Source organism: Cyprinus carpio, chromosome B14, assembly GCF_018340385.1.
Source record: "Cyprinus carpio isolate SPL01 chromosome B14, ASM1834038v1, whole genome shotgun sequence".
Taxonomy (NCBI): domain Eukaryota; kingdom Metazoa; phylum Chordata; class Actinopteri; order Cypriniformes; family Cyprinidae; genus Cyprinus; species Cyprinus carpio.
In genome coordinates this window covers 21084889-21101657 of record NC_056610.1, presented here as the reverse complement: position 1 = coordinate 21101657, position 16769 = coordinate 21084889, and the positions used below count along the sequence as shown (strand labels likewise).

General features: G+C 37.9%; 1 protein-coding gene across 1 annotated transcript in view; it reads right to left on the bottom strand.

Moving 5' to 3' along the window:
* Positions 1-2477: 2477 nt before the first annotated feature.
* Positions 2478-16769, bottom strand: part of sorbs2b (sorbin and SH3 domain containing 2b) — a gene marked incomplete at its 3' end in the record, with an annotated part of 48883 nt that continues 34591 nt past the window's right edge. Inside the window, exons 15-27 of the mRNA XM_042738811.1 lie at positions 15123-15172; positions 14395-14570; positions 12508-14034; positions 10403-10488; positions 10212-10258; positions 9943-10057; positions 9728-9856; positions 9202-9393; positions 6394-7245; positions 5162-5362; positions 4022-4135; positions 3143-3388; positions 2478-2759 (exon numbers count right to left, since the gene is read on the bottom strand). Coding sequence (XP_042594745.1) covers positions 2478-2759; positions 3143-3388; positions 4022-4135; positions 5162-5362; positions 6394-7245; positions 9202-9393; positions 9728-9856; positions 9943-10057; positions 10212-10258; positions 10403-10488; positions 12508-14034; positions 14395-14570; positions 15123-15172 — 4017 coding nt within the window. The remainder of the gene's footprint in view (positions 2760-3142; positions 3389-4021; positions 4136-5161; positions 5363-6393; positions 7246-9201; positions 9394-9727; positions 9857-9942; positions 10058-10211; positions 10259-10402; positions 10489-12507; positions 14035-14394; positions 14571-15122; positions 15173-16769) is intronic.

The window sequence follows — 16769 nt, the reverse complement described above, 5'->3', positions numbered from 1 at the left end:
GTGCCTTTAACTGAGCAGATTGGCATTGGATGTTGACTGGGGTTTGTGCTCTGTTCCCAGATATTTTTATCAAGTGCTTTAAAGAGCGTGTGAGAATTTGCTCCATTAAAAACAAATGCGGGAAAATCACAGTCTAGACAGAATCCCCTGCCTCTTGTTGTGATGTTGGATGGGTTTTGTTTTTTATGCGAGGCAAGAATTTTGGATGGCTTTGGTTTTTTCTTTTGTTTAGTGTGTTTGATTGGTAGCAGGAGGGACAACTCCAGGACACGATGTAGCTGTTTATAGACTGGACGGTCTGCAGGGACTAGATTGCTAGCAGAAGGCTGACGTCCAGGATGGCACGATTGTCCTATGCGCTTACGGAGACCCACTGAAAACATAATCTGATGAAAACTGATAGAATTTATTTATTCACTATTCCATAGAGAGAGAGAAAAAAAGACAAAGGCTTCAAAATCAATGATTGCTTTTACTTTTTTTGGAAAATCTAATCAGACACTTTTTGTTTATTAATCAGTGGTTGCGGTTGAGGACTCTGCATGTCATTCCTTTATATAATTAAGTGATGTTATATTTTCTTCTGTTTTTAACCAATGTTATTAGAGCAATTGTCAGTTTTTATCCAATCAGAGTCCATTACACACTCTGGCACCAAACGTAATGTTCAGTCAACGTGGCAGATAGGTTTAATTTACTGAACATATCACAGTGTTCTGTACTTTATAAACATTTGTTCCTGAATCGTGCATTATTAAATATTACAAATATCCATGTCGTTACATAAATTACATGTGGTAAAGTTATGCACCAGGAACAGCACAGTTTACTTCACTTCTGATCAGCTAGTGCTTAAGAACGGAAGACAGTCTGCCACAGATCTCTGGTAGCCTTGATGGTTCACAGATCCACATGTATTCTCATACTGTTACAATAATACGTTTGCACTGATGAGCAATTCTTTATGAAACAGCATGCGCAGGATGTTACTGGTACATTAAGCACATTGACAGACACAGAGACTGCATAATTCCATGAGGTATAATATTGCCTAAATGACATATTATTGTTTCATGTTTCTATTGACTGACACATTTACATTTCGTGCTTTACTGACTGGAATAAAACTGTTAGTCATACAATCTCACTGGAAGAATGAAACGCTGCATATTTTAAATTGAACATTTGAATATGAGAGTGTAATCACTGTGCTGAACAGATCAGACATAGAAAGTGAACAATTAACAATATATTAAGTATATCATAATGAAAAACGTTTGCTTGAATGATCAAATAAACAAAAATAGATTTTTACGTACATTTCCTCACTCAAATTGAACCAATTGGAAGGCAGCATATACAAAATACATGGCTGCCAATTGCAATTTAGTAATTATGACATCATGTGCTCCTCTTATTGGCCATAAATAGTGTGTAAACCAAAAGTGATGTGCAAGGTCACCCAACACAGAAATATTATAGGCAGTAGAGACATTAATGAGTCATTTTACTATGGTTAACATGCCCATTTTGCCAAAATGCTTTTTGCATTCTCAAAAAACTTTCTCTCTTTAGATGGAAAAATATCAAAAATATGTTTCTCTTATCTGTAAAATCCTTCAAATGCACAAAGGAATGTCTGGAGGAAGAACGTAGAGCCCTAGAAAACCGGAGGTCATTCTTCTGAATCAGAAAGTTAATAACATACGGAAAAGATACATGTTGGCAGGAATGGTCATCTGTAATATCCACTGCCTGACACAAACATGACACTGCAATACTGTTTAGTCTATACAATCTAGATCAGATCAGACATCAGGTCCAGTGTACAAGGGGCACCGTCAGTAGATCATTCCTCACCTACTGTACTTCATCCTTCCAATGAGAGAAAAAGTGCCTCTTAATAAATTACAAATAAATAGGGCACTTGATTACTCATTATGTTAAAATTCATCAGCTTAACGAGAAGGCAAGCGAGCTGATTATTTTCAACTATGAGGAAAAATGTAGGCAACCAAATGTTTTAAAGCTTTTACTGAAATTCCTAATTAATGTAATGCTTTCAGAGTGTAATTATCAACATATTTGAACCAAATGACAAATGGTGCAATAACCCATCGAAGGCCATTGGCTTTTCATCAGTTTCATCACTTTCCACAGGTTGATGACTGGAACATGTCATGCTAATTCCAGAATTGGTAGCTGTAGGTGACATTGTCCATCTCTCCTCAGTAGATGTAGGACCATCAGAGATGTGTGTTGTGGTTGTGTATATTTACATAGTAGATTCATGTGTTTGAAAGGTAAGTTTATAGAAGATTTGGTTTGTTCGTTGGTAAGGTTTTAGATATATTGTTTGTCCTGGACTTTACGTTCCTAAAATATTAAATATAGAATGAGGCCAGCATAAATACTGTATGTATCTATCTATATGATAAAAAATGTAAAGGTGAGTGTGTGTATTGATATATATTTTTCTGTTTGGACCATGACAGTGTTGACAGTATTTTTTTGGTTGGACAATAGCACCAGCTAGTGGCTAATAAATGAACCTCACTAAAACACTCAGTAACCAGCAAACTAATGAAAATGGAGTTTACAGTCTTACCCACAAACCATCCATCATCACACTTCTCCATGACGTCAACTACATCTCCCTCCTTCAGTTCCAGCTCATCTTCATTTCGTGGCATGTAGTTATAGAGGGCTTGAAATCTGCGAGAGGGAAGGCTATTTAAGTGTGTTTCCCACATTTGTATGTTTTTTTTGTTTTGTGTTTGTTTTATTTACCAAATCCCACAATGGAATAATGTTAGCATAAAACAACAATCTACTTTAAATGCATGCATTTGTTTTAAATGAATGAGATTTGTGATACTGAAGGTTACTTTGAATATTGAAGTTGATCATGATAATTTGCTTGTCTTTGTGGCTGGAAAGAGAGAAAATGGAAAGAGAGAAAACAGGAAAGGCTATTTAAATGTTTCCATCTCTCTTTCTGCTGTATGTCCATCTGATACTGAGAGTTCCACTGTGCTCGTGGAGAACCGTTGATGCAAAGCCTGAGGCCAGACCTGGATCAGCTGTGTATCTGAATCATTTAAATGCTTAAACTCGGTTTAAATACAAATTAAAAAAAAGAAGAAAAAAAGAAAAAAGGAATTGCACTTTTTTTCAAATACGTGTGAGATCCAAGACCACCGGAGCTCAAGTTACGGGTTTCTAAGCCATCAAACAACATATTTTCTAAAATATGTCTGATTGGTGGACTTAGAAACAGTCGGGAAATGCCTTGAATCCTGAAAACGAGGACTGTACTCCCCTTGTTTGGAAGGAAATGTGGGGAATAGGCCGCTTGCCTGGCCCTGGGGAGTACACCTTGTTTAAGCTGTGTACACAGGAAAGATCATTGGGACAGTCCCACGAGTAATCCAGACACTCCAAACACTCTCTATACATGGCTTAAACCAATACTGCATGAACAAGCCAATCTTCTCAGCAGCTTTGAACCAAAAAACAAAAAGACTGCAGAAATCCACTATTTCTGATCCCAGAAGTCATGAACATGCAGGAAAACCATTTCCAGAGACACTTGCAGCATGCAGACCGAACAAAATGTTATCACTCTACAACAATGTTAGGAATTAAATGTTATTTTCTCGAGCACAAAATGCACTTATGCACACAGACAGACAAGGCCATGGTGTTAAGAGTATCCCTTAGTCACTGACTCAGCATTCATCCACACTGTACTGATGGAATGATACTGCGTACGGAAGCATCATGTGGCCATTCGCTGACACAAATATATGCCAGTATATATTCTATCATTCCTAATATCATTATATCCAGCTGTAGCAGCAAAAATGGAAAGAACTGCACTCAAAACAGTGAATTAATGCCCAGGTCAAATTCAGTGAATGACATTATGGGTTGTGCAGGGATACTTTGAAAAGAGAGAAAACTGAATTTCCCTTGAGTCAGCTGTGCTGTTTCCACACAAGGTGCACATACTCCCTACCCTATGAGATGGTGAAAAGTTTTGACCTCTAACAGGCGATCCGCAGGACCTCCTAGACATCACAGGGCTACGAGGGGGCTTACCAACAACCACAACATCAGGCCTTAACACAGGCTGAAAGAACCAGAGCCGAGAGAAGATGGCATGAATGTTATGTGCAGTCATATATAAACACAATTTACAAAAATATACATTACTGATCTAAAGTTCGGGGTCAGTATGTGTTTGTTAATTATTTTTTTATGCTTTTATTCAGCAAGTTTGATTTATATTGATTGAAAGTTAAGGTTTAGATTTATGCTGTTATTTTTGTTTTTTTAAACTTTCTATTCACCAAATAATCTTGAGAGAAATGTATCAATATGTAAAAACTGTTTTTGACATTGTTTCTTGAGCAGCAAATCAGAATGATTTTTGAAGGATCATGTGACACTGAAGACTGTAGTAAAGATGCTGAAAATTCAGCTTTGCAATCACAGGAATGAATAACATTTTAAAATATATAAATAATATTTAACAATATTACTGTTCTTACTCTTTCTGAGAAAATAAATATAGCATTGGTGAACATACAAATCTTACCAAACCTGATTTTTGAATGGTAGCATAATATATTTATACAAAAATGGGTTAACATGAGTGAGTGAATATTCTTCGTGCAATTTACTCATGGACAGAATTCTTTTTGGTCTAAATGTCTCATTATTTATTCCGTTACCCAAGCATCCGTTATGAGTGCTCTTTGTTTGTTTGTTCCCATGCCAGTGGACAGAATTGATATGATATTTGTTTGTTTGTTAGCTTATTTAAAGGATCCTAGGATTGTGGGTAGCGGATTTAAAAATGTTGGTTTGTGGAGGTTGGGTTAATGACTCTAGCTCCCAGTATAACTGTAATAATTTACTGTAGTGTATGTCAGACATATGAACTACATGGTTCTGTGTTTCATTTATGAAGCGCGCACACTGTGGTGCAATAAATCTCTCATGGAAATGCATACTGCAGAAATGATGTACTTTAAGTTATATAGATCACTTTAATAGGGAATGTTAGTGTCTGTATTATGGAGTGGTAAGACTAGGGGGAAGGGTGGAGGAGGATGAGCGCTAGTACAGTCACTAACAAGCACCTTGTCTTTACCTTGACCTTTGGGGAGCGGAGGTCCTGTCGAGAGAATGGTTTTGCAGAGGGAGGGGGCGACTGTGAAACCCCGGGCAGTGGAGGGGTGGAGCGCGGGGAAGGGGGGGAGTATTTAGCTGATGAGGGCGGTGTGAACGGTAATGACATCTGTGAGGACAGGGGAGAGAGACGTGGAGAGGCATTCTGGGAAACTTCACCCTGCTGGTGTGGAGATGAAAACAGTTATACATGCCACAGACATACGTTCATCACCCTCTACAGATGCTTCAGGATTTAAAGGTGAAGTGTGTAATTTTTTGTGCTGTTAATTTCACCAAACAGAATTGCAAAAATTAGTGATGCATTGGAAATTTTGGAAACTGAAAATATTCACAGTCATAATGCAGCATCACCCTTCATTTGTTTCAGTCAAAATGAAAATTTATTTTCAGCTGAGGTAGATGATATTGTTGGATTTATAATATTAATCTATCTTTATTTTCTTGGCAACTGATTGAGCAAAGTTTTTTTTTGTATGTTGTTTTTTTTTTTTTTAGATGTATAAACAGAACTTGATGAGCCAAGATCTTTTTAGTCTATGCTATTTTCTTTTTGTCTTTGGTTTGAATGGAATTAAGTAAACATTATTTGCTTGCAAACAATGTTACATTATACTGTATTTACTGTACCTCAGGAAAGCCATTCAATGTCCATAGCTTGTTAGTCAGCCAGAAAAATAACTCCAGAGAGGAGCATTTTGCTAAATATATACACCGTATTATATATTAAATACATTTTTTCTTAACCTGTTGTTTTTATTATTTAATGTATGTTTGAATAAATCAAGTTTTTTATCACAGCCACCATTTAAATGTTTATATTTCAACAACAAATTGGAGTAGAAACGTTATTATATTATTGGTTAATATGCAATTTAAATGTTTATAAACTACTCAGATTTTTGAATGTTGATGGTTAAATAAATTTTAAAAAATTTTTTCAAAAACTTTACTTTCAATTTTGCTTTTCTTTTTATTTTGCTTTTTGTCTAAAATTTGTTTTTTTTTTGGTTTTGTTTGTTTTTTGATGAATAAGTAATTTTGATGCATCAGTGAATGTGAAAAATTAGTGAAAGATGAGAAAAAGAAAAAAAAAATATGATCCAAAAACTTGAAATTTAGTCATCTAAACGTTACACACTTCTCCTATAAGGAAATCTATTTTGGGCGGTGTAACCATACAGCAAGCACTACCTCAATATCTGACACCTCACTATGGACAGGTTGGACTGGAGTAAATGTATTTGATGGCAGGGGTTCATTTAAGAAGCTGTTGTCTTCATTTGTCTCCTCCTCTATATACAGTCTGGGAAGCTTTTCTGTTATATTTGGTTCCTGGCGATAAAATCCCTCCTCTTCTTTGAAGATGCCATTTGATTGGCTGGACTTAATAATTGACACTAACTCCTCACACAGATCATCATCGGGGTCTTTGGGTGGAAGAATGTCCAATGGGGATTTGTGTGCCTCTAAAGCAATCAAGTCAATGGGGCTGGGCAGTTTAGTGGGGTCTGTCTCGCCTGGTTTATGGAGGTCTTTGCGATCTGAGAACAACTGCAGTTCTTTCTCAGCTAAATCTGCTTTTTGGCTGGAGAGGATCTCTATAGCACTGCTAGACCTGGGGCTGGAGTCAAATATGGGTGAGGTGGGTGAAGGAGTGAAGGAGGCGGAGGTGAGGTAAGGTTGAGGTGATGGGCTGGGATCGGGGGACATATAGGACTTTGGGGAGGTGATGGGAATGAAGTGACCCTCTTTGAGCGCAGGAGTGGAGGTGCGGGGAGTGAAGGCTGGAGAGCGGCCCAGCATGGAGGAGGCAGGAGAAGGGGAGATGGCAGAATCCAATACTTCATAGTATGGCTGGAAATTGGAAGGGAATGGAGGAGGTGTGGGGGCAGGGGTTCCTGAAGGAGACAGACCCAGAGTGAGGGCCAACCAATCGCTGGTGATAGCCTGAAGATGTGCGGCTCTCTGTGGACTGGGAGAGGATGAGGAGAGTGGACGGACAGATGGGGATGGAGAGTTGTAGAGGGTACGTGCAGATGATGGCAAGAGAAAGACTGAAGATGTGGGGATATCTGTGGGATGGGGGAAGTGATAGTGATGATGCACGCTGGAAAATAAGAGAACTGATAGAAAAGATAATAAAAGTGACAGGTCAGGTCAGGACAGATGAAAGAGAAAAAATGCCACCTAGAAAACCATGGTACAAAAACAGCACTTTAATATTCAGTAAATCTGACTAATTCCAGATGATTTAAGCAGTTTATAGCTACAGTGTGGGGTTTGGATTCTGCTATGTGTAGATTAATTACTATTTGGATGTAAATAGAATCCCACCCATCAAGTAAATTGGATTTCACATAATTTATGGCCATCATCAAGGGAAATTCTCTATATAGCATCCTAGAAATTGCTTAATTTTCTGTATAGAGTCATAGCTCTGCTACAGAAATGCTGCCAATGTGAAAGCTTGTTCCAGGCTCACACTCAAATATTGTAAAAACTCTGTATGTGGGAAACAGGCCTAAGACAAAAGGCATGAGCTACAAGGAAGAATATGCCATAATAAATCATTTTTAGAGCACACTTGCTGTCTGTATTAATTTGTGAGGTGGAAACAACAACAAGGTCACCTATAAACCAGCAATAGGAGTATCCTGTCCTCACAATACAAGCCTTCCACATATACCCAGGGTGCTTTTCAAGAACTTTCTTTTCTTATGAAAGCTGAAATGAAAAGAAATGTTGTATCTTGTAGGTCCTAATCTTGCAGGACACTTTCTGGACCACTGCATGTGTATTGTGAATTTAGATTGTCTCCAAAAGAAAGTTTATATATCTTAATATATGTTTTGTCTTGTAGGTGTTAAATACATTGTAATTTTAATACTACACTACAGTTCAAGTTTGTGGTCAGTGCATATTTAATCAAATGACTTTCATATTGTTTCAAAAGATTCATATTAGAAAAAAAATGCATCATGGATTCCGCAAAAAAATGTTAAGAAGCACAACTGTTTTCAACATTGAAGATAAAAAGAAAAGTTTCTTGAGCACCTTAGTGATCATAAGAGACTTCTTTCAAAAACATTACCAACCTAAAAAATCTCACTAGCTCCAGATCTGTTGATTTATCATTTAAAAGCTCAAAAAACTTGTTTAAAAGTACACTTGTACTGTTTTTTAAATTAATGACATTGGTTTGATATTTTGTTATCTAATGCAAAATATCTATCTTTTTAAGAGTAGCTTAAGTGTGTGAATACAGTGTATGTACTGTAGTACAACGTTAAAATGTGTTTGCTACAATGTTTGCTATAATAAGAAAAGATACTAGTCCAGTCAAGTCATATTAGTTCCCCTTCACAGAAACTTTTCTTTCAGTAACAGCAGGAGCCGAGCAGCACATGTAAATCACTGATGGTAATGTCAGGTTTTTTATTTGTTTTTATTGGATATTGTGGGTACTTGTGGTTCGTGTGATTATTTTGTTTTATTTTTGTTGGGTTTGTGTGGTGTGATAGGAGTAATAAGCCTTTACTTCTTTGTTCTTTAGATGAAATTACAACTCAGGGGCATTTAATCTGAATTCAGGCTTATCTTACACAACAAGCCAAAGGTAATCTAAAGATGACAGAGGTGATCTATTCTGGCACCGGGACAGCTGCCATCTGAGAAAGGATTAATTTTATACTTGCCACCTTGTTGGCACTGATAGTACTGTACATGACCTATGGCAATATGAGTAACATGAGATGAATGAGAGGCTTTACTGCCTCTGACGCCACCGTTTGTCGGCACGGATCATGTATTTAAAGTGTAAGTCAGTATTTATCCAGATAAGATTATATAGTCACTTAACTGGATCATTTTGTGGATGCAAGTTACCTGAAATTCAGATATCTGTAGTAACCATAATTTAAACCTCATGAGACTGTAACATGATATGTGTTTTAGACAGTTTAGGTACAATTTTAAGTGGAATTGCAGATGAAAACGTACCCTACTGTTGAGTCTGTCACTGGAGTAGCTGGTGGGTATACTGGGCCCAGGAGGTTGACCGGTACTTTGTACTGAAGTCTTCTTAACCATGTCCACATACGACACAGGAAAAATCCCTTGTTTGTTTGTACCTGGGATTTTGCCCTCAAACCAGTTCTTATCCACCTGCCGCAACAGAACAACACGCTCGCCCTGGAAGACACCAACACAAGATACATATATTTGATGGATCGAAGGCAAGATTTCAGTGCAAAATGACAAAATCATAACCAATGGATCGATGGCAATGTTTGAGAGCAAAATAAGAAAATTATAATTAACGTGTTTTTTTAGTTATATTTTTGCTTTCCCTAATATAATTTTTTTGATAATAAAAAAAATTATATTTGGGTGAGGATAGTTCATTAGAACATTAGCATTCAGTAAAAAGTGAGAATTATTTAGCAAAAGACATTAAGAAGTGGATTAATGAGCACTTGCTGAAACTAAAAGATATTTATGACGTCAGTACTGAGAAAATGTTTACTTTTCTTAATGAAAGTTCCACATTAGTATCAGCATTAAAGTTGTAGCGGGCAATTGCTTCCCCAATTTCTTTGCTTTGGGCTGGAGGTGGAGGTCTCGCTGGCTGATGTCTCTCTGAAGGAGGGATTTTCTGTGAAGAGACAGAAGTTAAAAGAGGCTACTTCAGATAGTTAATAATCATAATGATGTTCTATATATCATCATTAAAGTACACACCTCCACATATGAGATGGGGAAGATGCCTACGTGTCCGCAGTGTTCTCCTTCATACCAGTTATTATCTATCTGCCGAGTGATGTATACCGTCTCTCCTTTCTTAAAAGTCAGCTCTCTGGAAGGAAATAAAAATCAAGTTAACAATATTCCACATGCAAAGGAATTATGCAAAGGAAAGACATAAATAATACATGAAAATGTACTGATTGTAGCACATCAAATGCAGTAAAAACAGTAACACTGTGACGTGGTTTGCAAGTTGTTTTTACTTTGCTGTCTGTGCTTTGAAGTCATATATTGCTCTGGCTGGCAGTTTCTGTCAAGTGAACGAATCAGAGAAATCAAACTTATGCTGTCATGAGGTGGGTTTATTTGCAGTTTGATCAAAGCTCAGATAAAATATTAATGATACTGCTAAAATTTTGCAGGAACATATTACAGAGTTATGCATATTCCCTGCCTCTTTGACATCAGGGGTTTGTCTCCTGCTCTGTGGTGTGCGGCGGCCCACATCAGGGTAAGAGTATTCTCTGGATGTGTCCTGATCTAGAAAGAACAGAGAGATAAAACGATTTAAAGACAAGCCTCACAAAAACTCAACACTATTACATGCATGGGAAAATGTTATAGAAATGGGTGGGATGATTTGGTGGTTGATGAGAGAAATGATTTGGGGATTGATGGGAGACATGCAAAAGTAAATACAAATATATATTTTATTGACCAATGAAAAGTAAATAATGTAAATAAAAATATATACATATTTTGTTTGTCCATAATAATGAAGTAAGCTACCATGAATCATCTCAGAAGTTGTTACACCCATCCTCTAGAGTCTAGACTCATATCCTCAGTATAGATCGTGTGTATTTATACTAGAACCGCAAATGGTTAGCTGGCATCTGTGCCAACTGTGGGCAAGCCCCCTTGCCCTGAACAGACTTCATTTATAAACATTGTGCACTATGCAAACGTATACAGTGTCACATTTCTTAATGATTTAAAAAAAACAACAACAACAAAAAAAACCATCATAAAACATTGAACTTATGCCAAAACACCTGACTAAAACTTGATCTCATCTAATCTCATCGTCTATGTCAGGTTTGACAGAGTGAACTGTGTTAAGACTCATAAGAGAGTATGTTTCTTCTCAAGCCAATAAAATCTCAAATCTGTTTTTAGATTGCATGCTTCAGCTGCTCAAGTCATCTGTCCAATGCTATTTATATAGAGTGAAACTTCACAAAGTTATATTTCTTTTGTGGCAAGCCCACACACTACCTAGTGTTCCTCTAGTGATTTAAATTTCATTCTTCGTATGTACATTGTTATATGTATACCTTCAAGGGTCTGCCAAATACAGCAATGTATTATTAATGGAGAAGGAAAATAACTTTAAATAAATGTTTGATCAAAGAGAAGCAAACAAAATACAATGTGATATGAGAAAATGAAAGACATAGGGGCAAAATCAAAAATAAAACTAGACAAGGCGGAGGATGTGGGTATGAGTCATGCTCTCTGACGTTCCCTGCAACACAAATATTCCTTCCTCTAAACCAGGTGTGTCCAGTCCTGCTCCTGGAGGGCTACTGTCCTGCAGAGTTTAGCTCCAACCCCAATGAAACACACTTGAAGCAATTAATCAACATCTTTAGTTGTCAAGCAAGTTGGAGCCAAACTCTGAAGCACTGGTTCTCTGAGCCAGTCCTGGGGAATCAGTGGTCTGCACATTTTGTATGTCTTCCTTATTTAACGCACCTGATTCAGATCATCAGCTCGTTAAGAGGTGTAAAGTAAAACTGTAACGTTTTATTCGTTTTTCTCACAACATCTACACTGCTTTCTCCTGCCATTACAGTCATGTATATTTACTAGTGCTGTCAAACGATTAATCGCGATTAATCGCATTCAAAATAAAAGTTTTTGTTTACATAATATATGTGTGTGTACTGTGCATATTTATTAAGTACATATAATTTATATTATGTATAAATATATTTCATATACAAACGTACGTGTCTGTATATGAAATATATTTATACATAATATAAATTATATGTATATAAATATATACATGTAAAAATATGTATGCATGTGTATTTATATATATACATAATAAATATACACAGTACATAGATATATACTATGTAAATAAATACTTTTTTTTGGATGCGATTAATCGCGATTAATCACTTGACAGCACTAATAGTTATGTATATAAATAACCATTTAATGTATATTTTGTGCATTGAACACAGGGAAAATAGCATTTATTTGACCGAAATTAAGGAATTTAGGATAGCACGTGAAGGCAGCGTGAACTGAGTATGTCAGATAAGACAGAAATACAAAATGTACAGAGCGGTGGGTATCCAAAACCGAAGTTGAGGACTACTGTGCTAAAGGATGTTGGCCTTCCAGGAGCAGTTTTTAACACCCTTGCTCTAAGCAAGCACATTCACAAACACAAATGGAACATAGCAATGGTGGAGGAGCTGAGCTCAAACACGGGGGACAGAAGGGGATTTGGGAAACCAGAGATGGATGAGTAGAGTCCACCTTGATAGCAGTATTCAAAGTTGTGTTTCCTCTGGTTGTTGTTGCTGTCTATATGGTTGTGAGAGGCACTATGGGACAGGCGTGAGTACTCAGATCGGTGAGTGTCCTGGCTGGGCATGCCGTCAGGCTGTGGGTGGTAAGAGCGAGGCTGAATTGTTGGGCTGTTTCTCTCCAGTGCGTGTAGAGATGAATTCCTCTCAGGAATGTCGGGAAGCAACTCCACCAGCAACCTATGAAGGATGCTGTTGTCCGGCAGGTTTCCCCTGTGCTTCTCAGTGTGGATGTGGTCGTAGATGTCTTTCAGGGCCGAATCTAGGGCCTCATACATACAGCTCTTGGAGTTTGGCACTCGGGAACAACTCAAAGGTGACAGGTTCTTTCGGCGGAAAGGCACTGGGCTTACCAGGAAGGCGAGTTTGCTGAGGCCGAACTCAGATTCTTCTACACGCAAATGTTGCCTCCGGTCCTGCTTGGCCCTCTCGTGCTTGATCATAGTGGTGAAGCGCGTGTAGGAAGCCGGGCAGCGGCCCTTACAGGAGCTCACAAGCTGCCTGTGATGATGGTGGTGCCCGGATCCACAGAAGCTTTCGGAGGAGGCAAATGAACACACGTCAAACTCCCTTTCGCTACAGAAGGATGATCCCTCAATCTGGATGAAGTCGCTGAGGTCGGACACTACAGCATCATGTTCGCTGTCTGAGTAGTCGTGTTGCATGGTAGAGTTTTGTAATTGGTCACTGGTGACTTGAATGTGGATTGGCACATGGGTGTTTATCTTGGGGTATTGAGGCCGTCCTTCAGGTGGATTTCTGGCTGGTGGTTCTTCATCCAGTAATGACTCAATAGAAAGGCTACGCTTGGGGCCGCTGGCCCTCCTCCAAGAACCCCTGATCAGGCACTCATCCCCAAGATTTGGCATGGATTTGGACTTCTGGATTAGACTTTCAAATTCAGAAATCCTATTGTGCACCATGTCCCGAGGCACCTCTTCGTTACAGTCCTTGTTGTCAGTGTGTCTGTCCTTCCGCTGTTCACTCTCATATTTATGGATCCTGGCTTTGACGGAGCATATCACCGTAGAGTTTATCAGCTCTTGTCGGTTGATGTGATGCATCTTTTTGTAGAGTTTGAGGAAGCCTGGTGCATCGTGGGCTGAGCGGTGCCTTGTCCTCTGCCTAGGATCCATAGACTCTTGGGTGCCAATGCATTGTGATGCCTCTAGTTCCCCATTGTGCAACAAAAAGCCTGTGCTTTCCGAACGGGTCTGCACTTCTTTTCCTCTCCCCTCAGAGAGAAGGTCATCACAACTCCAGGATTTGAGCTTAGATGTGGTGTCCTCTGAGATCATCCAGTCTTCTGGGTGCTCTTGGGCTGTTTTCCAGCCTTCAGGGAGGCTGGAGAAGCCTTCTGAGACAGCCATGAAACTGTCCTCATTTTGCCCTTTCTTTTGATATGTGGATTCTGAGGTAGCATGGATTGGACTTTGACAATTTAAATGTGCTGTGTGCATATTGCTCACATCCCCACCTAGATATCCACCACAAGCAGCATGGTAAAAAAGAGACATGAGAAGACATTAAAAGGTAATTGACCCACAGGAGAGAGAAGTAAGGATGTTTATACTACAACCTGGAGAAAAACTGGAAAGAAATCAGACATCTTGATCAACAAGCCCTCGCCGAATAAAAAAGCAATTGATATGCTACACTACACTGAGGCAAGATTGTAAACACTAAATAATTCATTGAATTTTATTCATGCAAAGGGAAAGTCGTTTAAAATTCTGCTTGCACTGCGAGGAGCAAAATGAACATTGTCTGTGAACCTTCTCGTGTTGTTTATTTTTTCAATAATGTGCACAATTGTGGCTGCTCGTCTGACATCTACCTTTAGTCCTGGTGGTGGTGGGGGAGTTGGGGCTGGTGAGGGGATTCCTCTGGGTGCTGCTGCTCCTGGGTAGCTCTAGTGGTCTGACAGACGTTTGTGTTGTGCCCACACTGCTCTGAGCCCTGGGCTGAGTGGCTACAGGTTCAGATTTACGTCTCTTGTTATCACTGGCAGAGCTGCAGAATCAACATGGTTGAAGATTTATAGTAACCAATAAAAATGTAAATTGTGATAAACAATGTAAAAAAAGGGAGTCCTAGGTTTAGCATGAAATGCAATCCTAATCTCCATCTGAAAATAATGCCATGGTTTGTCACCTATAGTGACCTTAAAATATATTGGAAAACAAAAATCAAACCAAGTGGCAATTTTTGCAAAATTTTTCACTAGAAGAAGTCTTTTAGATTTGATAGTATTATACATTATTAAATATTTTAGTGATTGATACAAAAGAATATTAAAAATAAGACAAAAAGTAGTCATATTAAAAATAAGACAAAAAGTAGTCACAAGTTATGTAATGTCATGACCTGCACTACTGTATGCATCCCTTAAGACTGACCTTGGGACCAGTTGGTTAAAAGTCATTGCAAAATTTTTTTGAGAAAAGATCTGTTTCCAGTGTCGCTTTGTTTGATATTTTAAAATCATAGATAAATACTTTATATAAATAAAACTATATATTTGTTTGACTTCAAATCATTTCAATGCATTTACAGTTAACCTACCTTGAGAGCCTTTCAAGGCTCCTGTCTATAGATGGCTGATAAAGGGAGGTCTGCAACAGATGAAGGAGAAAAAGCAGGGTGAATTCTTTGCTTATTATCCAAACTTACTTCCTTGATACCCAGCGCTCTCCTTCACAAATCCAACAATGGTTAAAACAGCGAAACTCCCATTTCTGGACAAAGTGACGTGGGCCAGCTGTCCCTTGAAAACCCAGCCATTCCCAGGGCAGCTAGACGAGTTAGATCACTTACGAGGGTTTCTATGTCGAACAAAGCAGGGAATTCCTTGTATGCATGGCTGGAGTAGATAATCATCTTTCTGTTTGCTGAAGCTCTGAGCAGTGTTATCTGGAACAGCTCTCCAGATCAGCAGCAGATGCCCCTTGTGTTTTTTTTTAACCCTCTTTAAAAGTAGCCCAAGCATGCAGTACCAGGAATGTCTCCTCATTGCGGCACATTTACATCTAGTCAACATAAATACAGCTCTGAGTGCAGATACCACACTAGCAGGCTCAAAATTGGGTTGCAAAGCCTCTGTGACAATTTTTAGCAATTCTTTTTTGGATTTACAGCATTCCTCAAACAATAACTGTTACTACACTGGCCTCTAAGTTCCTTACAGTGGTCAGTAGCAATTCACAGGGCACAAGTGGTCAAAAAAAAATAACATTAGCATTTTTAAGAAAAATTCACTAAAAAGCTGCACCACTTTCATGTGGTAGTTATATGCCTGTGCATATGTCTTGATCACTAACAAATTCAGTTTATCTATGTGCAAAATGCACTGAAATATGTACTCTCTCAGTCATGCCTCCTTTCTGTGTAAATATTATAAACATAGATCATTATAGACGTACCATGATTACAAAACATATGTCCCTTGATTTGCATAAATCTGAATAGCGTGTGAAAACAACTTAGTGTGTGCAGGAAAGCGACACTGTTAATTTATTCTTAATTAATTATTCTATTTGACTTTGAGAGACAGCAATTTATATTGTCTAAAAAAAAGTCTGTGAGTGAAAGAGGAGATGTAATGTGATACTGTAGATGGCATGTCCATAGATCCTTCACCTACTACAAACACATGGACAGAATCGGCAGATGACAGCCAGGAGGAAGTGCTCCTGTCTCACCAGAAATAAATGATGTAATGCTAGAAAGAAATGTTATTATGATAAGAGAAGCAAATGCAGGTGCGCATGCATTCTTAAGACATGGGACAAAACATGTCCCACACTATCACCTGCAATTACCTTTGTAACTTTATAGCACTTACACTTTAATAATATTATTAAATTTGTATCTTTATAGTGTTTACATTTTAATAATTTTTATAATGAAAGATGCTTAATTAGAATTGTTTATTCATCTATTTAATCAAATTTTTTTTGAATTACTTTAGTTTTTTTGTATATATTTAATCATTTATTTTTTATTTATGTTTTTGATGAAAATTTTTACTTTTTTATGATTTTTTGCATTTACATGTATAAGAGTGTTTAGAGCTATGGTAAAGGAAAAAAAACTTCTGAGAAGAAGCAAGAGGCTGCACTATATGTAAATCAATACTTCTTAACATGTTTAACAGACTATTTCTAAGTAATCCTTCTTTGCATAAACTTTTATTTTCTCAGTTCTGTAGTT